The following is a 23,624-nucleotide window of genomic DNA, read 5'->3' as shown; positions in this document are numbered from 1 at the left end:
CTGTTTAGTACCTACTATCTGCTGTATACTGTTTAGTATCTACTATCTGCTGTTTACTGTTTAGTACCTACTATCTGCTGTTTACTGTTTAGTACCTACTATCTGCTGTTTACTGTTTAGTACCTACTATCTGCTATATACTGTTTAGTACCTACTATCTGCTGTTTACTGTTTAGTACCTACTATCTGCTGTTTACTGTTTAGTACCTACTATCTGCTGTTTACTGTTTAGTACCTACTATCTGCTGTTTACTGTTTAGTACCTACTATCTGCTATATACTGTTTAGTACCTACTATCTGCTGTTTACAGTTTAGTACCTACTATCTGCTGTTTACTGTTTAGTACCTACTATCTGCTGTTTACTGTTTAGTACCTACTATCTGCTGTATACTGTTTAGTACCTACTATCTGCTGTATACTGTTTAGTACCTACTATCTGTTGTATACTGTTTAGTATCTACTATCTGCTGTTTACTGTTTAGTACCTACTATCTGTTGTATACTGTTTAGTATCTGCTGTTTACTGTTTAGTACCTACTATCTGCTGTATACTGTTTAGTACCTACTATCTGTTGTATACTGTTTAGTACCTACTATCTGCTGTTTACTGTTTAGTACCTACTATCTGCTGTATACTGTTTAGTACCTACTATCTGCTGTATACTGTTTAGTACCTACTATCTGCTGTTTACTGTTTAGTACCTACTATCTGTTGTATACTGTTTAGTACCTACTATCTGTTGTATACTGTTTAGTACCTACTATCTGTTGTATACTGTTTAGTATCTGCTGTTTACTGTTTAGTACCTACTATCTGCTGTTTACTGTTTAGTACCTACTATCTGCTGTATACTGTTTAGTACCTACTATCTGTTGTATACTGTTTAGTATCTACTATCTGCTGTTTACTGTTTAGTACCTACTATCTGTTGTATACTGTTTAGTATCTGCTGTTTACTGTTTAGTACCTACTATCTGCTGTATACTGTTTAGTACCTACTATCTGCTGTATACTCTTTAGTGCCTACTATCTGCTGTATACTCTTTAGTACCTACTATCTGCTGTATACTCTTTAGTAGCTACTATCTGCTGTATACTCTTTAGTATCTGCTGTTTACTCTTTAGTAGCTACTATCTGCTGTATACTCTTTAGTACCTACTATCTGCTGTTTACTATCTGCTGTTTACTCTTTAGTACCTACTATCTGCTGTATACTGTTTAGTACCTACTATCTGTTGTTTACTGTTTAGTACCTACTATCTGCTGTATACTGTTTAGTACCTACTATCTGCTGTATACTGTTTAGTATCTACTATCTGCTGTATACTGTTTAGTATCTGCTGTTTACTGTTTAGTATCTACTATCTGCTGTTTACTGTTTAGTACCTACTATCTGTTGTATACTGTTTAGTATCTACTATCTGCTGTTTACTGTTTAGTACCTACTATCTGCTGTATACTGTTTAGTATCTGCTGTTTACTGTTTAGTACCTACTATCTGCTGTATACTCTTTAGTGCCTACTATCTGCTGTATACTCTTTAGTACCTACTATCTGCTGTATACTCTTTAGTAGCTACTATCTGCTGTATACTCTTTAGTATCTGCTGTTTACTCTTTAGTAGCTACTATCTGCTGTATACTCTTTAGTACCTACTATCTGCTGTTTACTGTTTAGTATCTGCTGTTTACTCTTTAGTACCTACTATCTGCTGTATACTGTTTAGTACCTACTATCTGTTGTTTACTGTTTAGTACCTACTATCTGCTGTATACTGTTTAGTACCTACTATCTGCTGTATACTGTTTAGTATCTACTATCTGCTGTATACTGTTTAGTATCTGCTGTTTACTGTTTAGTATCTACTATCTGCTGTATACTGTTTAGTATCTGCTGTTTACTGTTTAGTACCTACTATCTGCTGTTTACTGTTTAGTACCTACTATCTGCTGTTTACTGTTTAGTACCTACTATCTGTTGTATACTGTTTAGTATCTACTATCTGCTGTATACTGTTTAGTACCTACTATCTGCTGTATACTGTTTAGTATCTACTATCTGCTGTATACTGTTTAGTACCTACTATCTGTGCTGTATACTGTTTAGTATCTACTATCTGCTGTATACTGTTTAGTACCTACTATCTGCTGTTTACTGTTTAGTACCTACTATCTGCTGTTTACTGTTTAGTACCTACTATCTGCTGTTTACTGTTTAGTACCTACTATCTGCTGTATACTGTTTAGTATCTACTATCTGCTGTTTACTGTTTAGTACCTACTATCTGCTGTTTACTGTTTAGTACCTACTATCTGTTGTATACTGTTTAGTATCTACTATCTGCTGTATACTGTTTAGTACCTACTATCTGCTGTATACTGTTTAGTACCTACTATCTGCTGTATACTGTTTAGTACCTACTATCTGTGCTGTATACTGTTTAGTACCTACTATCTGCTGTATACTGTTTAGTACCTACTATCTGCTGTTTACTGTTTAGTACCTACTATCTGCTGTTTACTGTTTAGTATCTACTATCTGCTGTATACTGTTTAGTACCTACTATCTGCTGTTTACTGTTTAGTATCTGCTGTTTACTGTTTAGTACCTACTATCTGCTGTATACTGTTTAGTATCTACTATCTGCTGTATACTGTTTAGTATCTACTATCTGCTGTTTACTGTTTAGTATCTGCTGTTTACTGTTTAGTACCTACTATCTGCTGTTTACTGTTTAGTACCTACTATCTGCTATATACTGTTTAGTATCTACTATCTGCTGTTTACTGTTTAGTACCTACTATCTGCTGTTTACTGTTTAGTACCTACTATCTGCTGTATACTGTTTAGTATCTACTATCTGCTGTATACTGTTTAGTATCTACTATCTGCTGTTTACTGTTTAGTACCTACTATCTGCTGTATACTGTTTAGTATCTACTATCTGCTGTTTACTGTTTAGTACCTACTATCTGCTGTTTACTGTTTAGTATCTACTATCTGCTGTATACTGTTTAGTATCTACTATCTGCTGTTTACTGTTTAGTACCTACTATCTGCTGTATACTGTTTAGTATCTACTATCTGCTGTTTACTGTTTAGTACCTACTATCTGCTGTTTACTGTTTAGTACCTACTATCTGCTGTTTACTGTTTAGTACCTACTATCTGCTGTATACTGTTTAGTATCTACTATCTGCTGTTTACTGTTTAGTACCTACTATCTGCTGTTTACTGTTTAGTATCTACTATCTGCTGTTTACTGTTTAGTACCTACTATCTGCTGTTTACGGTTTAGTATCTACTATCTGCTGTTTACTGTTTAGTACCTACTATCTGCTGTTTACTGTTTAGTACCTACTATCTGCTGTATACTGTTTAGTACCTACTATCTGCTGTATACTGTTTAGTACCTACTATCTGCTGTATACTGTTTAGTACCTACTATCTGCTGTTTACTGTTTAGTACCTACTATCTGCTGTTTACTGTTTAGTACCTACTATCTGCTGTATACTGTTTACTGTTTAGTACCTACTATCTGCTGTATACTGTATACTGTTTAGTACCTACTATCTGCTGTATACTGTTTAGTACCTACTATCTGCTGTTTACTGTTTAGTATCTACTATCTGCTGTATACTGTTTAGTACCTACTATCTGCTGTTTACTGTTTAGTATCTACTATCTGCTGTTTACTGTTTAGTACCTACTATCTGCTGTATACTGTTTAGTACCTACTATCTGCTGTTTACTGTTTAGTACCTACTATCTGCTGTATACTGTTTAGTACCTACTATCTGCTGTTTACTGTTTAGTATCTACTATCTGCTGTTTACTGTTTAGTACCTACTATCTGCTGTTTACTGTTTAGTACCTACTATCTGCTGTTTACTGTTTAGTATCTACTATCTGCTGTATACTGTTTAGTACCTACTGTTCAGTAGGCAGATATTTGTTCCTACTTCGTCTGATTCATTCAGTAAGAAGTGACGTCATTTACTTTTCCCGAACCGGCCGCATTCACCCATTTTTTAAAAAGTTTTTTGTTTATCTGTATTCAAGAAGAGTAATGCTCATATACAGTCAGGTAAAATCAAACCGCCTCCAAATCAAAACAAACGAGCGTGGATTAATTGAATCAATTCTTAATCTAGAGTTAAAGTCCCGACTGAAATCACTACTTTTAATTAACAACAGAAAATATAACAAATGTCTGCATTATTATAAAACCTTTCCCCCTCTATTTAAATAATGATTTCACTATTTAAATGAGTCTTTATTGGTTTATTTTATATTCTGTATATTACTGTCTTTCATTTGTTCGTTATGTACTGTATGTTATTTAGTTATTTAATCTTTTACTTGATTTACATTGTGATATTGTTTTTTGTTTACCTGACTGTATATGAGCATTACTCTTCTTGAATAAAGATAAACAAAAAAAAAACCCGGCCGGTTCGGGAAACGTAAATGACGTCACTTCCATACTGAATGAATCAGAAGGAACAAATATCTGTCTACTGAATAGTAGGTACTAAACAGTATAAAGCAGATAGTAGGTACTAAACAGTAAACAGCAGATAGTAGATACTAAACAGTAAACAGCAGATAGTAGGTACTAAACAGTATACAGCAGATAGTAGGTACTAAACAGTATACAACAGATAATAGGTACTAAACAGTATACAGCAGATAGTAGGTACTAAAAAGTATACAGCAGATACTAAACAGTATACAGCAGATAGTAGGTACTAAACAGTATACAGCAGATAGTAGGTACTAAACAGTATACAGCAGATAATAGGTACTAAACAGTATACAGCAGATAGTAGGTACTAAACAGTATACAGCAGATACTAAACAGTAAACAGCAGATAGTAGGTACTAAACAGTATACAGCAGATAGTAGGTACTAAACAGTATACAGCAGATAGTAGGTACTAAACAGTAAACAGCAGATAGTAGATACTAAACAGTAAACAGCAGATAGTAGATACTAAACAGTATACAGCAGATAGTAGGTACTAAACAGTAAACAGCAGATAGTAGATACTAAACAGTATACAGCAGATAGTAGGTACTAAACAGTAAACAGCAGATAGTAGATACTAAACAGTATACAGCAGATAGTAGGTACTAAACAGTAAACAGCAGATAGTAGGTACTAAACAGTAAACAGCAGATAGTAGATACTAAACAGTATACAGCAGATAGTAGGTACTAAACAGTAAACAGCAGATAGTAGATACTAAACAGTATACAGCACAGATAGTAGGTACTAAACAGTATACAGCAGATAGTAGGTACTAAACAGTATACAGCACAGATAGTAGGTACTAAACAGTATACAGCAGATAGTAGGTACTAAACAGTAAACAGCAGATAGTAGGTACTAAACAGTATACAGCACAGATAGTAGGTACTAAACAGTATACAGCAGATAGTAGGTACTAAACAGTATACAGCACAGATAGTAGGTACTAAACAGTAAACAGCAGATAGTAGGTACTAAACAGTATACAGCAGATAGTAGGTACTAAACAGTAAACAGCAGATAGTAGGTACTAAACAGTATACAGCAGATAGTAGGTACTAAACAGTAAACAGCAGATAGTAGGTACTAAACAGTAAACAGGAGATAGTAGGTACTGACTACTGACAGATTGAAGAGGTACTTGGCAATTCGGATACAGCCAGGGTCACAAACCTCCTCTGGTGATTGATTCATGTTATATTTTGACCAAAGCACAGTTTCATTTAGACCACAGGGGGACTGTTTGAAAAGGTGGAGGAGGGGGATCATATGTGCTCTTTAAATTATTAACATCCCGTCTCTGACTTCCTGTCTGGGATGATCTGCTCATGTGCTCCATCAAATACAGACTTTGCGTGCAGCAGAGTGGGGCGGCGCTTCTGTTATGTGACGGAGACGGACGGAGCATCGACTAGAGAGGGCGCCATCAGCTCTGGAGAGTGCGGGCGCACATAGATCCTGTGGAATTGGCCGGTCAGGGCTTCCATACTTTGAGGGAAAATCAAGACAAACTTCAAAACAGACATTGTAACATTTCAGTTTTGTTTTTTTTATTTGATTTGAGGGTTTTCAACAACTCACTTTTAGGCAAAGAAAAGGATAGTAATTTAGTAATAATATTACATGTTTTAGTTTTACAGAAAAAAGAAAAAAAAACACGTCTGGACAGGACCTAAGTAAGGGACTATGTGTACACGCTTTTGTTACAAAAACTGGGCATAGCTGTGGCAACGAGGGAGCGGGTAGAAAGGGGTTGGGGGGGGTCACATCGATACATACACTCATCCCGCTGTTTTACAAAGTCCCCAACTCGTTCCCTCCCACCCGTACAATACCAACAATGATAAAAAGAAATGATACTTGGAGTAAAAAACAGCAAATATATAATAAAATATAATACCAATTGTACACTCGGTTATTTCTGTCGTCCTTTTCAGATCCTGAACACATTAACAGTTTTGAGTCGCGTTTTCTCTCCGTTCACGACTCGTTAAAAAAATGACAAAAAGTAGTGTACACTTAAAAACAAGATCAACAACACTTCTCCGCTCTGTCCTTTTTAAGTCACGCACGCCGGCAGTGTAGCGTCGCCGCCGCGTGACTGGTTATAACGTCAGATTGACTCAAGGTCTTTTTTAAAAATTACGTCGGGGGGCAGATTATCAGTGTACAAAAAAGTGAGAGACTCTCCACGGGGGTAACAAATAAACACGTACAGATCAAAGAGACACGGACTGACTATACGGATCGACGGTGGATTATGTGAGAACAAGTTGAAAAAATAAACGGGTACTAAAAGGTACCTCACTTCTACTATCGGCATGAAACCATATGTATGCACAAACACTGCTAATGGGAACTTCAAAATAAAAAAATAGAATGGAAAGGACACAGGATTAATGTTTTCCTCTTCAGACAGGTGCTACCAAAACACTCTCAGGTGGTCGAGGTTTCCTTCGCCTTCGGGAAAGGAAAAAAGGTTGATAATGAGGGCGGTTGATTTCCGGCCTTTTGAAGTCCACGCTCTTTTTTATCGACCACCTCGGCTGTAGTCGTTCGGACTGTTCACAGATTTACCCGGGAGCATTGAGGGGACATTACGGTAGTTACACTAAACCCTCCCCCGCTCTCCCATCTTGTTCTGTTAAAAACTTACTAGCTCTCGTTTGCTTGTTGGATTATTTAAAAAAAATAAACATAAAAACAATCTATTCTAGAAAACTGTTTTTTTTTTTTGTTTTGTTTTTTTTACTGACTGTACTCAGTCAGAACTGTTGATCTCTCAGGCTGAACCAGAACTGGAACCGTTAGCTGGATTGGTGAATGTTCACTCTCTGACTGAGACGGCGGAGATTTCATCTTCAGCAGTTCCCAGTTTCCGCTCCCGCTGGTCGACCCCCGGCAGGAGAACTTGTGCCGGGCCAGCAGTCCCGGGTTCCAGAAACGGTGTCGGCATTTGTGGCACTGGAATGCAGCTTGTTTCACATGCTGGCCCCTGTGTTTCAAGGCTTTGTGTAGTGAGCTGTTGCGCCTCCCGCACACCTGGCACCGCAGACGGGCGCCGCGCCCTGAGTTTCTCGGCGGGTGCCTGATGGCGTAATGGATCATCAGAGATCCCTGCTTAGCGTACATGGCGCTGGGGCAGATGGGGCAGGGGAAGCGCTTGATAGGGATGTCCATCGAGCTGAGCCCGGTGACGGTTACAGCGCCACCAGTCCACGACTTCACCTTCATAACGCTGCCTTTCACCCTCAGCTGGGCCAGCAGCTTCTTCTTGTTGAGCTGCGCCTGCAGTTTGCCCCGCCTCTTCCTCAGCATCAACAGCTTCTTGCGGGTGTCTTTACTCAGCGGGACTCCGACCAGCTTCCCGTCCCTCATGATGCTGTGGATCACCACTCGCCTTTTTTTCTTTCTGTGCTTTCTTGTCCCTCCTTGTCGCTTTTGGAAGTTTTTGGGGCGGTAGTGAAAAGGGTGCTGCACCTGTGGCGTCTGCTGCGGTTGCTGCTGCGGCCCCGGGGCGCCTTGCTGCATGTGAGTCCCCCCGGCGTAGTTTGGACCTGATCCTGAATCGTAGAAGAGCGGCGAGTATCCGGAAGGTTGAGACTGGTTGACTCGCTGGCCGCTACGATCGAGGCCGTGCTGGGACAGCTTGTGGCGCACTAAGCTGTTGGAGTAGGCGAAGGCTTTACCGCACACTTCACAACGAAAGGACTTCTCCAGCCCCACGCCGCCCCCGTGGACCGTCTGTTGGTGTGCCGTGAGGTGGAAGTAATGGCGGAATGATTTCCAGCACACTGTGCAGGTGTAAAGCCTCTGAGAGGGGGTCCCATGTGTTGGAGACTTCTCTCCTTGGGAGCAAGACGAGAAGTAATCAGCGTTTCCTGAATTAGGGACTTGACTGATGGCAGCGGCGGCGGCGGCAGCAGCAGCCGCTGCACCTTTAACCCTCCTCCCCTGGTTGTCGATTTCCCCTCGTCTGTGCAGCTTCCCGTGTCTCACCAGGCTCTGAGCGTAGGCGAACATCTTCCCGCACAGATTGCACTTGTAGTTCTTTTGACCCGAGTGCACCGTGAGATGCTTGGTGAGGTGGAAAGGCTCGCGAAACATTTTGCCGCAGACGTCGCAGGAGTGAGGTTTCTCCCCCGTGTGGACGCGGTTGTGGCGCCGCAAGGTCTCCGCCCTCCTGAAGCGTTTGCCACAAATCTGGCAGCTGTACGGCCTCTCCGATCCGTCCCCCGGCGGCGCGGGACTCCTCCTCCGCCTCACGATAGTGTTGGGATCCCTCTTCTCTCTCGGCTTCCTCGGCTTTCTGGGTTTCATGTGTGGCTGGCTGGGATGGGTCAAAGGCATGGTTGAGCCGTTGAGGCTGGACGTGGATGACGGTCCACCCAGGTTACCAAACCCCAACCCCCCCAGCAGGCCACCAATGATGTCCCTCCTTTCTCCTTCCCGGCCTTCTGTGTTTATATCACAAGAGGCGGCGGCTGCAGCAGCAATGGCCGACATTGCGCTGCTGGTGACCTCGTCCTCAGAATCGTCCAGCAGAGAGGAGAGCGGTAGATGAGGCTGCTGTGGCGGCGGCTGTTGTTGGTGGTGGTGGTGCTGGTTCTGTGGGTGGGGATGAAGAGTCGGGGCTAAAGGGGCCTTGCGGAGAGTTTGGCTGGCCATTTCACTGGCTAGCGTGCTTTCTGAGGAGTACAGAGAAGAGGGTTGTGATCTTCTGTAGTCGTCGACCCCGCCGCTGTAGGGCGACTGGTTCTGGTAGCGATTTCTGGAATAATCAGTTGCATATTTATCATTTGCCAAAGCTGCACTATTGTTTGAAATGCCTACCGTGTCTCCACTGCTTCTCATTTTACTGCTGCTCGGGTTGTTTGAGCCGCTCCCGCCGGCGTTTGCCCGGTTTTTTGAGCTCCGGGGTGGTTTCCCGCAGGCGCCTGAAGCAGCGTGGTTGAGGAGGGAAGTGCTCTCGCGGAAGCAACGCCCGCAAGCGGGGCAGCGGAAAGGCTTCTCGTCGTGAATCTTCTCATGTCTGGTGAGCGACTCTCGACGGTTGAAAGACTTTTGGCAGATATTGCAGGCGAAAGGCCGGTTTTCTGAGTGGGTGACACTGTGTTGGATCAGGTGACCCCTCTTTTTGAACCGCTTCCCACACTCGCCACAGCAGAATATCCTCTCTGGGCTCGGGGAGTTACAGTCCGACTTCCTGCTTTGGCTTTCCGGTGTCAGGCCGTGGCTGCGGAGATGCCTTCTGAGGCTCGAGAGGTGAGTGAAAGTTTTCCCACACTCGCCACAGTGGTATAGGGGTTCTGGCTCGGGCTGGCCAGATGAACTGTTACTGTGGCTCCCTTGGGATTTATGTTGGTTGCCGTTAGCTACAAGCACAGAAGTGGAGTTAGAGGAAGGGGCAGACGAGGAGGAGGAGGACGAGACAGTGGAGGATGACTGCTGGGAGGATGACGAGAGGAGGGAGGAATGCGGCGGCTCACTTCCGATGCCACTTATCCCAACGCCCCCAGATCCTCCTCCCACGAGGCCCGATGAGGAGCTCTGACTGTGCCCACTCGAGCTGCTGTTATGGCAGTTTCCAACACTGCCGCTGCTGTGGCTGTGAGTGCTGTGACCGTGGCTGCCACTGTCTGATTTTCTCTGGGGAAGGTAGCCCGCCATCGCTTTCTTTCTCCTGCTCCCTCCTCCACTTGAAGTCGACGTGGACGAGCTGTCTCCCGCCTTTGCCGAGTCGTCTTTAGAGAGGGACAGGTGCAGGGGGAGGGGGAGGGGCAGGCCGGCCTCCTGCTGCATTAGAGATGCTATCTGGTTAGAGGATAGCACAGGAATGCCTTGGAAATCAAAGCCACCCAGGGGGGCCGGCTGTGGGGCAGGGTGCAGGGGGTGCGGGTGGTGAGTGTGGCTGTGTGGATGAGATAAGGCGTGAGGGGTCAGCTGTTGTTGCTGCTGCTGAGGCTGTGGAGCTGTGTGGCTGTGGCTGTGAGAGGAGTGGAGGGAAGGGGGAGGGGCCAGGGAGTTTGACTCAGCGGACCCTTGGCCCAGACCCAAGCCCAGGTGATTGTGAGTGCCTTGCTGGACAAGGAACTGCTCGAGGCTGCTGTTGGTGGGAACACCGGACAGGAAGTACTGGTTAGCAGCGAGCATGCAGCTGAACTGCTGGTGGAGGCTGCGGGGGTCGGACTGGCCGACTAAAGGGACCGCAGTGCTTCCTGAGGGGTTGTTTGAGACTGAAGCAGAGGTCGAGGAAGAAGGCGAGGAAGTGGGGGGACCAGAGGAGGGCTGGGGCACTGAGAGACCGGGATGCAGAGGGGGAGGTGGTGGTGCGGGGGTCACGACTCCTCCACCGCTCCCGCCAAAGTCAAAACGTCCCATCCCGGAGTGGAGCTGCTCCTGAGCCAGCGCCGCCTCGGCCGGGTGGAAAGGCCGCAGGAACTGAGGGTACCCCGATGAGGAGCTCCCACTGCTGCTGCTGCTCATTTTGCTGGACTTCCTGGAGCTGTGAGAGGACGAGGACTGGCTCTGATGTGATATGGAAGGGGGGGCACTCATTTTGGCGAACAGGGACGAGGAGTCAGCAAAGGCATTGCTCCGCGAACTCTGGAGGGATCCCAGTCCGAGGCCGGACAGGAGGCTCCCAGAGGTGTCAGCGGAGGGCTGGTGCTGCTGCTGGAGCTGCTGCTGATGCTGCAGTTGAACCTGCTGTTGGTGGCTCAGCTGCCGCTCCAATCCAAGGCCTTTGAATTGGTGGGCTTGGTGTCCACTTAGCATTTCAAGAATGTCCATGGGGTACTTGCTGAATTGGAACATCTCCCAACGCAGCTGGGACAAAGTGTCACGAAGCCACAACTGCCTCGTGCACTAAGTCTGTTGATGCTGGAAAACAGCGGCGAGCCCCTTGTCAAAACGACAAGGTGTGCAGAGGTAGTCTTGCCGGGGTTTCTACCCCGAAAAACTTCCAACGAGCTGCTATAATCCACCAAAAGCCGATGCTTGTTTTTAATCACATAAATGTATCCCTAATACCTTTACTCTCTGTTAAAGGGGGAAGCGTTCAAGTGCTTCTCTGAGATGTTATAAAAAAAAAAAAAGATCATAAATAGGCTATAAACTAAACTAGAATAAAAAACGGAGTCTGTAGTGTTTCTTTTAAGTGTTCCACAACCGTATGTGGAGTTTTTTTTTAAATCAGGTCAGCAGTCCCATGAAGAGGAGTGTGTCCGTTAATTCAGTGGAGGATGAACCAATGCTCCACTGCCCTTCTGTCCCTGCAGCGAGTTCTTGAACAGCCTGGAGAACAAGAAGGGGAAAAACAGTGTCAGTAAGTGATTCAATAGACCTCAAAGAGAGAGCAGACAAATAAAACACACAGAGTACAACAGCGCTGTGTTGGTATTCCCCCCCTCATACACGTGTGTTTTAGTTATTTGTGGCTCCATTTTTGGATTCTTTATTTTGAAGGACAGCTGAAGAGAGGCAAGAAATGTGAGGAGGAGGAGGAGCGGGGGGATTACATGCAGCCAAAGGTCCGAAGGCGGATACGAACCCACCGCCGCTGCCACAGGGCCTAAAGACTCTGACCAATGAGCTAAACAGGAACCCCTCCCCCACATATTCATATTGTCTGTCTTATTAAAGCTCTATTTTAGAAGGAGTTTTCCCACTGAAACACACAAATCTCTGTCACATGGAAGGGGGGAAGAAGAGTTTGCTTTAAAGAGGACATATGATCCACCTTTTCAAACAGTCCCCTCCTCCACCTTTTCAAACAGTCCCCCTCCTCCACCTTTTCAAACAGTCCCCTCCTCCACCTTTTCTAACAGTCCCCTCCTCCACCTTTTCAAACAGTCCCCTCCTCCACCTTTTCAAACAGTCCCCTCCTCCACCTTTTCAAACAGTCCCCCTCCTCCACCTTTTCAAACAGTCCCCTCCTCCACCTTTTCAAACAGTCCCCCTCCTCCACCTTTTCAAACAGTCCCCTCCTCCACCTTTTCTAACAGTCCCCTCCTCCACCTTTTCAAACAGTCCCCTCCTCCACCTTTTCAAACAGTCCCCTCCTCCACCTTTTCAAACAGTCCCCTCCTCCACCTTTTCAAACAGTCCCCTCCTCCACCTTTTCAAACAGTCCTCTCCTCCACCTTTTCAAACAGTCCCCTCCTCCACCTTTTCAAACAGTCCCCCTCCTCCACCTTTTCAAACAGTCCCCCTCCTCCACCTTTTCAAACAGTCCCCTCCTCCACCTTTTCAAACAGTCCCCCTGTGGTCTAAATGAAACATCTGTGCTTTGGTTAAAATATAACATGAATCAAGCAGCAGAGGAGGTTTGTGACCCTGTATAAACCAGCTCTCTCAGAACGCTCCGTTTTGGTGTGTGTGTCTCTTTAAATGTAATGGACCCCCCCCCCTGAGTTTTCCCAGTAGACATCACTCCTCTGTAGAGAGAATAAAAATGGCGGATCTGTGCAAAAGTCTATTTTCGATTCAAAATTATTCTGGATTCATGATTCAAAGTCTACTTCAGGATCTACTCTACGGCTGAATTTCTCGCTGCTCCATTTGGCGCTCTACTGAGTTGAAGAGCTAGCATTAGCACTTAGCAGGGAGTGACTGATTAGCCCCTCCTAAAAAAAAAATTGAGTAAATTGTGTACGTTATTTCCTGGGTGAGTGATCTTTAAAAAATGTAAACTAACGCCGACCCCCGGACATACAGGTGCATATTTCATCATCCACACGTTTCTACTCAAAACTGAATTTAGATGCAACAAACAGATCAAATGAATTACTAATCTGGATCTTTAATGAGTTTATAATTGTGTAGATTTAACATTCAGACCTGCATGACAGACAGGAGCGAGAGAGAGAGAGAGGGAGAGGGAGAGAGAGAGAGAGAGAGAGAGAGACAGAGAGAGGGAGAGAGAGGGAGAGGGAGAGAGAGAGAGACAGAGAGAGAGAGAGAGACAGAGAGAGGGAGAGAGAGGGAGAGGGAGAGAGAGAGAGACAGAGAGAGAGACAGAGAGAGAGAGACAGAGAGAGAGAGGGAGAGAGAGGGAGAGGGAGAGAGAGAGAGAGAGAGGGAGATAGAGCGCGCAGTGGATCTAAATGCCACACGACTCCTGTCCAGCTCCTGCAGGATAACATGGCTGCCTGTCGCCTCCACACACACACACACACACACACACACACACACACACACACACACACACACTAAATGTCAGATAAAAGGGGGGTCTGGTAGGTGTGTGAGTGGACAACAGGGGCGGCTGCTGAGAGTCGACATTTAAGCTCAGTGAGCGTGTTCTGCAATCTCATATTTAGAGATTCAGTCGACCCGACCGCCCCTACTCCCCAGCGATGTTTTCCAGCTCCTCCTCCGGGGGGGGGGGTTCTGAGGCGTTCCCAGGCCAGACCGGATATATAATCCCTCCAGCGAGCTCTGGGTCTACCCCGGGGGTCTCCTCCTAGTTGGGCGTACACAGAAGACCTCCAAAGGGAGGCGTCCAGGAGGATCCTGATCAGAAGCCTGAATCACCTGAACTGGCTCCTTTTGATGATACAAAGCAGCAGCGGCTCTACTCCGATCTCTGAAACCGCGACTGTGGCGGGGGGCCGAGTGCCCGTTTGGAGGAAATTGATTGGAGCAAACGTAGAGCTCTCGCCGTCGCTTTGCTCCCAGACGAGGAAGCAAAAAAACATCATAAAAAGAGTTAAAGCCTCCAACTTGGTTTGATTGGCTGCGACTCCGCGTCTCAGAAAGCTGAAAACTTCAACATGTTTTAACTTGCGCCCAGCAAGCGTGCTGTACCAGAGGAAAACGGCGGTTTGGCTGGCCCTGGTCTCTGTGTGATCGGAGCAGCAACAGGTTTTACAATCTTTAGATTCTGCAGAACAAGACGTTATCCAAGATCAAGTGAGAATCTTAAACCAATCACAGATCACTTCTCTGACCTTTCCTTCAAACTTTTTATATTCATGAAATAATAATAAATAATAATTTTTTTTACAAACGGAGGTTAATTCTGATCCTCCTCCGGCTCTGCACGCCGTCACGAGCAGCTCTCCCCGGAGACAGAAAGCAGAGGAGCTAAACGTCCTCGTGTGTGCGCCACATCTGCGTTCAGTCTGAAGCTCAGCAGAGCGAGGGGGGGGGGGGACTCGTGGAGCGGAGGCTGATCCAGTATCTGAGGAGTCTCTCAAAACGCAGCAGTCATAAAAGTCAACAAACCAGAACCTGATGCTCGTTTCCCTTTAAACAACATTGAAACCTGTTGTTACTTAAATCTCCGTGTTGAAACATCTTTCATATGATGTGGTTAAAACCCTTTCGATAGCTCGCAGACACGATCTGATCTCGCCGTCCAGCGTGCACAGAAGCATAGTTACAGGTTTCTCCTGAATTCAAGACTTTAGAGGTGGTCGACACCGCCGAATGTCGTACAACCTCCGGCCTTGGTCAGAGTCTAACGGGTGTTTTCATGGAGAACCAACACGGAGGAGGCGGCGGCGCCAAACACACGAGGAAGAAAAGTGAAAGGAGATGAAAGATATGTGTGTTTTTGTCGCTACACTGCTGCACACGCCCGTCACATACATCCGACTACTACTGAATCGTACAAATCAATTATTTTTACCCAAAGTTTTAAACACCTGAGCGGATCAGCCAGCTAAGGGATCGTTCATGCGAGACAGCTGCGACGGTTAGAAACTCCAGATTAGGGTCCGACCGATGTTGGCCGATATCGATATTAGGAAAAAATCAGATGCCGATATCTTTCTGAGATCTACCTTCGATCTGAAGAGATAAATAATTATAGATATTAGGGATGCGTCGATTGCTGATTCCGATGTTTGTTTCACGACTTCTTTTGGTTTAAGCCTAACGATATCGCCGATATATCGGTAGTAAACATTTTTAAAAGCAAACTCAAGACCTTTTTAGTAGAGCTTTTAACTGAATCTCATTTCATCTAGTTTTATTACATTTTGAACCTCCTGTGTTTCCTCAGTTCCTCTTCTTATCTAGTTATTTTTACCTGAGTTTTTGGATTGTGGGATGGGGGTGGGGGAGGGAGTCATGTTGTTGCTGTTTGGTTTAATGTTGATGTAAAGCACTTTGGGATACATTTGTTGTATGAGAAGTGCTATACAAATAAAGTTTCACTGATTGTTTGATTGATATCTGAATTTTTTTCTTCCAATTATCGGCCTCAAACATCTCATATCGGTCGGCCCTGCTCCAGATTTGAACACATTTCATGAACTTCACGCAGAGTTACACGAGGCTTCATGATAAAAATGTGTCGTCATCTCTCGCTCTTCCTCGCTCTCCGTCACCGTCGGAGAAGAATACGTTTGAGACGTTGAGAATTAAATATTAGTTTAGTCTTGTTTGGAAAAATGTATTTTTACCCAAACTTACAATCAGTCTGTGATGTCATAGATTAGTCCCAACAGGTGTGTCACACCTTTGATGATGCTGGTTTCACGCTGAGAGGAGCACAGGTGACAAACTGATGCTAATTAAGCTAGCTGTCACTTGGGTCATTTGGAGGATTGCATGTTGTTTCTTCTTCTTACCGAATGATCCACACGTCTGGAGCTCCCTGCTGGATCATGGATGTCGGGGTGGGGGGGGACTGTCTGCTTTCTCCGCCAACACCGGGTGTCTTCTCGTGGACAGCCTGAAACAGATGAACCAATCACAGAGCAGGTTAAATGGGAACAAACTACTTTAACACTCCGGATTGCAAGAAAGCGTGCTGGTGTTTACTTGCACTTTTTTTGCAAGATGGATTCATGTAATTATGAATGTTTGAAGCCTGAGTGACGTCCCCCGTCTGTTCCTGCAGGGGGCGCTGGAGTCCCATCGATGGCGGTCTCCATGCTGGAAATGCTGTCTCAGTCTAACTTTCAGTCAACCTAACGACAGGCTGAGAGCTGGAGCTGAGGCGGGTTTTAAACCTCCTGACAAACCGTTACACCGCGCCCACCTGTCAATCAGGTCAGCTACACGCCTTATTGTGAATAACTCTTATCCTTCATCAAATCAAAACTGATGAGTCATCAAAACATTCACCCCCCGTACAGTGTGTGTCCATCGAGACATGAGCTAATCACACCTATTTGGTTTTTTGAACCAGGCTGTAAACATGTTAATCTCTGCTGTAAAAACAGGCTTTTTAGAATGGGTGTGTATGTGACTTCCTGTGCTTCTGCAGCCAGCCTCTAGTGGACACTCCAGGAACTGCAGGATTTTACACTTCAGCATCGGCTTCAGTTTTAAACTCCACTTTTCTCCAATGCACCTGGCTTATGAAAAAGGTGTACTTGTAACAGTCTGGGTTTGAGGGTCTCTCCGGGATAAAAAAAAAGGTTGAACCCGTCTTCCTGCGTGATGATTTCCAGTGCACTCAGTGAAGTCTGGAGTTTGCACTCCTTCTAGCTAACGTACGGCCGTCAAGCCCTCAGCCTGCGGTGAAAGGTCATTCATGGACTTTGATTGAGGATTCAAAGCAGCTCGCCACAAGTTTTATTTACTGACCACTATACCACCGTTTCTTTAAATGCAACGTGATGACCTCATGACGGAGCCTCGTCAGCGTCGCTACATATCCCCACAACTTGGCCCCAAGCAACAATGAATGGAGGTGACTTTTCAAACCTCTCAGGTGGCGTGCGGGGTGTGAAGGTTACGGCTGCACAGGTGACAAAAAAGGAATGAAAAGTGCGTCTTATACACAGGATTTAACAGCACGTTTAATACGGCGTACGTTTGTATGGTAGGACGATTTATAACGTCAATGTTGTGATTAATTTGTCTTCTCGATGAGGTTACTGACGTGTTCACGGGTCAGAAATAATTCTTTAAACTCTTCAAACATCGATCTAAAAACAGTGATTTTAACAATCAGGAAACTTTGTTATTTGTGTTTTAAAATCTACGTTAACTTTGATTTCTTTGTATTTTAAAAACAGGAATTAGTTTTAATTTACTGCTTCTTCTTGTTGGTCATGTTAGTCACCAGTTTGTCATGAAATTACACAAATAAAAAAAGAGAAATAAAGCTAAATTAAAATAAATAAAAAGGGTATTAAAGGTAATGGATGCATCTAAAGTTTGACAACATTAAAAGTTCTATTTATACATTTTATTAATTATAAATGTACATGTATGTGAGAATAATATTAGTGCATAATAAAGAATCATAAACCTAAATAATATACTTTATTAAATAAATAAATAATTATATTTTAATCATAATTTCTGCTGTTTGTTGTCAGGATTGACACTAAAGCATGTTTAAATCAAAATGTTAAACACAAACAGATAATTAATGTTTTAAATTACGCTAAAATATTAAGAAAATGTTGTAAAAATGATTAAAACTAAATAACTTTAACTGGTTTTAAAGGAGGTTTCCCGGCTGGTTAGCATCATGCTAACAGGTTAGCCGAGCGGTTAGCCTAACAGTTAGCCACATTTAGCATAGCAGCTAATAAATTAGCAGCGTACTCCTGCTAAAGGGGGGGGGGCTTTTGTTTTTGTGTTTACCTCGTAGCATCCGATGTGTGGGCGCGGAAAAGGCTCAGAAACACGGGGGGGAACGTGAGAGCACACGGAGCGGGTCCCTCCTGCCCGTTAGTGGGGCCTTTTTCTTCATCCGTGGAAAAACACCGCGAGAGGCCTGGCTCTCCATCTGCTCCCGAACCCGCGAACAAAAACTATTTCCGCTGGCCTGCTCCGGTGTGTCCATCGTCCGCCGCCTCCGTCCTCCTGCTGCTCCGCCGCCTCCCGGCTCCTCCGCACCCTGAACGGCTCCTTTACTTCAGTTTCCGTCGTGTTTTTCCTTCTTTTCCGCGCGGGTCGGCTGTTCTCCGCCCTTGTCAGGTTTAGGTGTCCCCCCTCTGGAGACGACGATCCTCCGATGCTGCTAGCGCTGCCGCCGCATTCAAGGGGTGCCCAGAAAGTAGGAAAACTGAGCATCTCACCCGTAGAGTCCACGTTAACTTCAAGTCAAGTTTATTTATTAATTTTCGGACATATTAAACATTTCTTTAAATTTATAAAAGTGCTGACAGATCATGTTCAGATCTTTTAAATATGAACCGAGCCGTGTGGGATTAAAAAGCTGCATTCAGTGACATCAAAGTAAGAACAGAGAAAGTCTGTGAAAAACATTTTTGATTACTGACAGAACTGATTTAAGGTAAAATGAGACATATTTGTTTAACTGCTTTATATACCCCCTTCATTATCTTTTATTCAATTACAACTGTTTATACATTAATCTGTAAATATTCATAGTCTGGATACATGTCGTTACATATTACTATTTGTACACGCTGATATATTTCTTAATAAAGTATTTCTGATTCTGCAACAATCTGAGCGTTTTAAAACCTCTCAGGTTACAGACAAACTGCTCAGGTAATCAAATTTATTTTAATTAAAAACACAGGTGAACTTTGTAGTAAGGTGTTATAACTGTTGCATTAAAGTGTTTTACATACATTCCTTACATCCCTGAAAAAACAGCTGTGATGCTGTCTAGTGTCTACTACATGAAAAAAATATTTTATTCAACCTGTTTTACTTATTTTTAATAGGAATTAAAGGCAAAAAATTTAAGATATTTAATATTTGGATTAGTATGCGCTGCTTTCTGTAAATTAACTCTTAAAAATCTTCTAATTAAAGGGGCTAAAAGTTGTAACCGTTGGTTCCTGTCCAGAGTTACCCTGTTGAGTCTAATTATTAAATTAAAAATGTATTTTCTTTTATTAACATGACTTCTTCACACTGAGGTCAGAGAGAAAGACTTCACTCGCTGGAAACTCCGAGCAGCACGTGAACGCGGCCTAAAGTGGTAGTTTCCTGTCAGCGTAATGGTTCCGGGTAGAACCGGGCACAGGTTGGTTCTGTTCACATCCACCTCGGCCCTGTGTTTACTAAACACTCTCCCGGTGTTTTCTGGCAGTGTGTGTGTGTGTGTGTGTGTGTGTGTGTGTGTGTGTGTGTGTGTGTGTGTGTGTGTGTGTGTGTGTGTGTGTGTGTGTGTGTGTGTGTGTGTGTGTGTGTGTTTCTTTCTGTGTGTGTGTGTGTGTGTGTGTTTCTTTCTGTGTGTGTGTGTGTGTGTGTGTGTGTGTGTGTGTGTGTGTGTGTGTGTGTGTGTGTGTGTGTGTGTGTGTGTGTGTGTGTGTGTGTGTGTTTCTTTCTGTGTGTGTGTGTGTGTGTGTGTGTGTGTGTGTGTGTGTGCGCTTTAACACTAAATGTGTGAAATCTTAATGAGTCAATTAAAGAAATCATTAAGGCGCGTGCTGCACAACATTACATGGAGTGTGTGTGTGTGTTTCTTTCTGTGTGTGTGTGTGTGTGTGTGTTTCTTTCTGTGTGTGTGTGTGTGTGTGTGTGTGTGTGTTTCTTTCTGTGTGTGTGTGTGTGTGTTTCTTTCTGTGTGTGTTTCTTTGTGTGTGTGTGTGTGTGTGTTTCTTTCTGTGTGTGTGTGTGTTTCTTTCTGTGTGTGTGTGTGTGTTTCTTTCTGTGTGTGTGTGTGTGTGTTTCTTTCTGTGTGTGTGTGTTTCTTTCTGTGTGTGTGTGTGTGTTTCTTTCTGTGTGTGTGTGTGTGTTTCTTTCTGTGTGTGTGTGTTTCTTTCTGTGTGTGTGTGTTTCTTTCTGTGTGTGTGTGTGTGTGTGTGTGTGTGTGTTTCTTTCTGTGTGTGTGTGTGTGTGTGTGTGTTTCTTTCTGTGTGTGTGTGTGTTTCTTTCTGTGTGTGTGTGTGTTTCTTTCTGTGTGTGTGTGTGTTTCTTTCTGTGTGTGTGTGTGTTTCTTTCTGTGTGTTTCTTTCTGTGTGTGTGTGTGTTTCTTTCTGTGTGTGTGTGTGTGTGTTTCTTTCTGTGTGTGTGTGTGTGTGTTTCTTTCTGTGTGTGTGTGTGTGTTTCTTTCTGTGTGTGTGTGTGTGTGTGTGTGTTTCTTTCTGTGTGTGTGTGTTTCTTTCTGTGTGTGTGTGTTTCTTTCTGTGTGTGTGTGTGTGTTTCTTTCTGTGTGTGTGTGTGTGTTTCTTTCTGTGTGTGTGTGTTTCTTTCTGTGTGTGTGTGTGTGTGAGAGTGTGTTAGACACACACATATTTCACAAGCTGCTGACTCAGATTATCTCTAATAAAACACATTTCATTAAAATTTCTCTCTTCATGTTGAATTAATTTTTTTCTGTCTGATGTTTTTTCTCCCGGAGTCCTCGCTGCGTACGACCGTCAAACAGGAAGTGGACCGGGTCGTGTATGGACTCTGACACACCAAGCAGACGAAGGCCGACTGTGGCGTCGCCTCACGTCGCCTTTTGAACACACTAAAGACGTACGACCTTCTCACCAGACGACCTTGGCCCCCTGACAAAGTTCCATCGTGCTGAGAACAGGCGAGCCGGGCGCCGTTCTCCCCGTTGGAGGTTATTGTTCTATCAGATCCACGTTGAAGGGGGAGGAGTTACAGGGGGTCGCCCAGCAGAGTCGCTAACGGGGAAGCGAGCAGGACGCCATCATCACACAGAGACACTGACACGGTTTGGTGTTAATGTTTTTATTGTTATTATCAATCAAACTCAAGAATCGATCACCAATAACAAAAGAGAGCGTGAGACCTTTGATTGGTTGTTCTTGGAAATAGACATTTAAGGGGTGTAATAAATAAATGTATCATACAATTTGAGGTATGCAGAGTAGCTTTGAGAATACAAATACGCCCATGCCCCCCCCCCCTTCCCCCCACCAACCCCCGTCTTAATGGTAAACACACACACACACACACACACACACACACACACACACACACACACACACACACACACACACACACACTCAGGTGAGCATTAAACTGAACATGAACGTCTGAAGGGGAAATGAGACATTAAAATTCATCTGAATGTGAAGTTATTGTTTAAACCCCACAAAACCTTTCCCGTCCCCGTCCCGTCGATACATCCGCCGCCAAAAACTCGCCGACGACAATTTCAGCTGAAAGCGGGCGACCTTTTGTTTCATTTCGGCCAATCGTTTACAAGAGGACGGCGTGCTGGGGGCCTGAAAACACAAACGTTTTGAAAACTGGTTCCAGGGTGTAAACTTTTGAAAAACAGCAGCGTCTCATGCATTTCATTTCTGTAAGTTTACAAACCAGCGCTCTGAAAAGGAGCGTGTGCACGTTGATTCATCACAAAGTCACAGCGCCGCCTGCTGCTCGGTCATGTTTACTGCAACGTCTTCAGTCGTTTTTGTGGATCCGCGTGCACGGCGGGTTTTAATGGCAGTCGTGTTTTAACGTGGAACTTTTTTGTAAACGATTCAGTTTTCAGTCGATCGTCTTAAAAAAACGCTGTCAACATGGCGTGTTTCACTTCCTGCATTCAAATCAGTGCACGAGTTAAACACGATCATTTCACGTCAGCGACACGTCGATCCAGTGACATCACAAAATGTGTGACGTCATTTCAAAAACACGTTTTCAGTTGTTTACAGTTTCTATAAAAATCCTCGCTTTGGGGAACGTAGGTCAACAAGAGACGCTGCCGTTGATCAAAATCTCTTTAAATTTGTAACAATGGCGTGCGGGTTCAGTTCTGTTAAAAGGTGATACGAAAAAAAATCGCCCTCATATGGCCGTTAAAAGTGGCGTTCAGCATTCCCAAAGAAGACGACGACACAAAGAGAAACACGAGTACACAAAATGAAAACAGACACACATACACGCCGTGACATCATGAGTCGGCACTATGACATCACCAACACTTCTGACATCATCATGCGATTTCCTCTTTTCTTTGATTGCATCGGCTCAAACAAGTTTTTTTTTTAAATTCCACTAAAAAGTTTGAATGTTGAAATTTTTCAGGATTAAACATCAAAATTCAGATTTAAAAAAAAATTAGAAACACGTTGAAGTTTTCAAAGTCTGATCGAGGGCGAGGAAGATCGTTAACGTGAGCAACGTGTCTCGTGGTTAAAGATTTTTTTTTAAAAAAGGTCCAGCAGGAAGCTCCGCCCAGCATCCAATCACGTCTCACGAGGGGAAGCTGAAAACTTCAAACGCCTCACGAGTCCCTTAAACCCCGAAGAAGACTAGAAGGTCTCAAAGCCAGAAAAACTAAATAAAAAAGTACAAAATATGACATCATCATGACCACCTTTCCGCCCGCAACGACTCCCACCGTGATCGCATCACTGCCGTTTATCTCCGACGTCAAACTCACGGTGGCGAGGGTTGTAAGCTAACGTTAAAGTTAGCTTGGAAGTTCTCCTTGGCCGTGTCTGAATGGCGCCGACCCTGAATCAGGACGCAGCTGGAGTGTGAGCGGACTAGCTTCACATCATCTTTAGTTTGTTGTTTTTATTAAATAATACTTCAGATTTCACCTGATCGTTAGCATAGCAGCGGAATGCTAACGGTCTGTTAGACCTCGAGTCTGACATCGGACCAAACGGCAGACGTGTGAATTTAGAGATTGTTGCTTTTCCACAAAACGAAGAAGCGTGGTTTAGTGTTTATACATTTTGCTTTGCAGAGTTTTTTATATTTTCTCCGTCGACACAAGAAGGAAAAAAACTCAAAGTCAGCGACGTGTTCCCTCAGAGGTGAGATGAGAAGCAGAGACTGTACAGACACACAAAGATAAGTCGGTATAGCCCTTGGTGTGAAGTGTCCTTTGCCCCTCCCCCCTCTTAACCCCGCCCCCCTTCCCTTAATATGAGGTGAGCAGCTAACATGTGGCGTCGAAGAAGAAGCACAGGAGGGTCAGTCCAAACCCCTCGATCGTTTACAAAAACCCGCAATGACAAGTTAAAACGGGGGGCCCGAAACGTTCGACCCCCGACAGAGTCTGCAGCAGGTTCTTCTTCAGGAAGCCGTCTGATTCTTCTTCTTCTTCTTTTACTAATCGTTACGCAAAGGGTCACATCACAATGTTTCACTAGAGTTTCACTGTACAAAGGCTTTAAAATCACACGTTCAAGACCCGGTCACTCCAGGAGGAGGAGGAGGCGTGGCCTGATTCAACCTGCGCCTTAATAACCACACACAGAATAACTGCT

The 23,624-nt window shown here is 44.2% G+C and overlaps 1 protein-coding gene across 1 annotated transcript; it reads right to left on the bottom strand.

The window, feature by feature from the left end:
• Window positions 1–6,062: 6,062 nt before the first annotated feature.
• Window positions 6,063–18,497, bottom strand: LOC132991641 (uncharacterized). The gene is made up of 3 exons (XM_061060455.1): window positions 18,097–18,497; window positions 16,122–16,225; window positions 6,063–11,835 (listed from the first exon to the last, which is right to left on the bottom strand). Exon 3 carries the CDS (start codon window positions 11,353–11,355, stop codon window positions 7,288–7,290), a length of 4,068 nt encoding a protein of 1,355 aa, XP_060916438.1. The 5' UTR covers window positions 11,356–11,835; window positions 16,122–16,225; window positions 18,097–18,497; the 3' UTR covers window positions 6,063–7,287.
• Between the last annotated feature and the right edge of the window lie 5,127 nt (window positions 18,498–23,624).

Source organism: Labrus mixtus, chromosome 16, assembly GCF_963584025.1.
Source record: "Labrus mixtus chromosome 16, fLabMix1.1, whole genome shotgun sequence".
Taxonomy (NCBI): domain Eukaryota; kingdom Metazoa; phylum Chordata; class Actinopteri; order Labriformes; family Labridae; genus Labrus; species Labrus mixtus.
This window is presented reverse-complemented; position numbering and strand designations above follow the sequence as displayed.

What these genes read in the sequence shown, in the direction of transcription:
- LOC132991641 (XM_061060455.1), bottom strand. Translation starts at nt 11,355, where the DNA reads ATGTTCCAATTCAGCAAGTACCCCATGGACATTCTTGAAATGCTAAGT.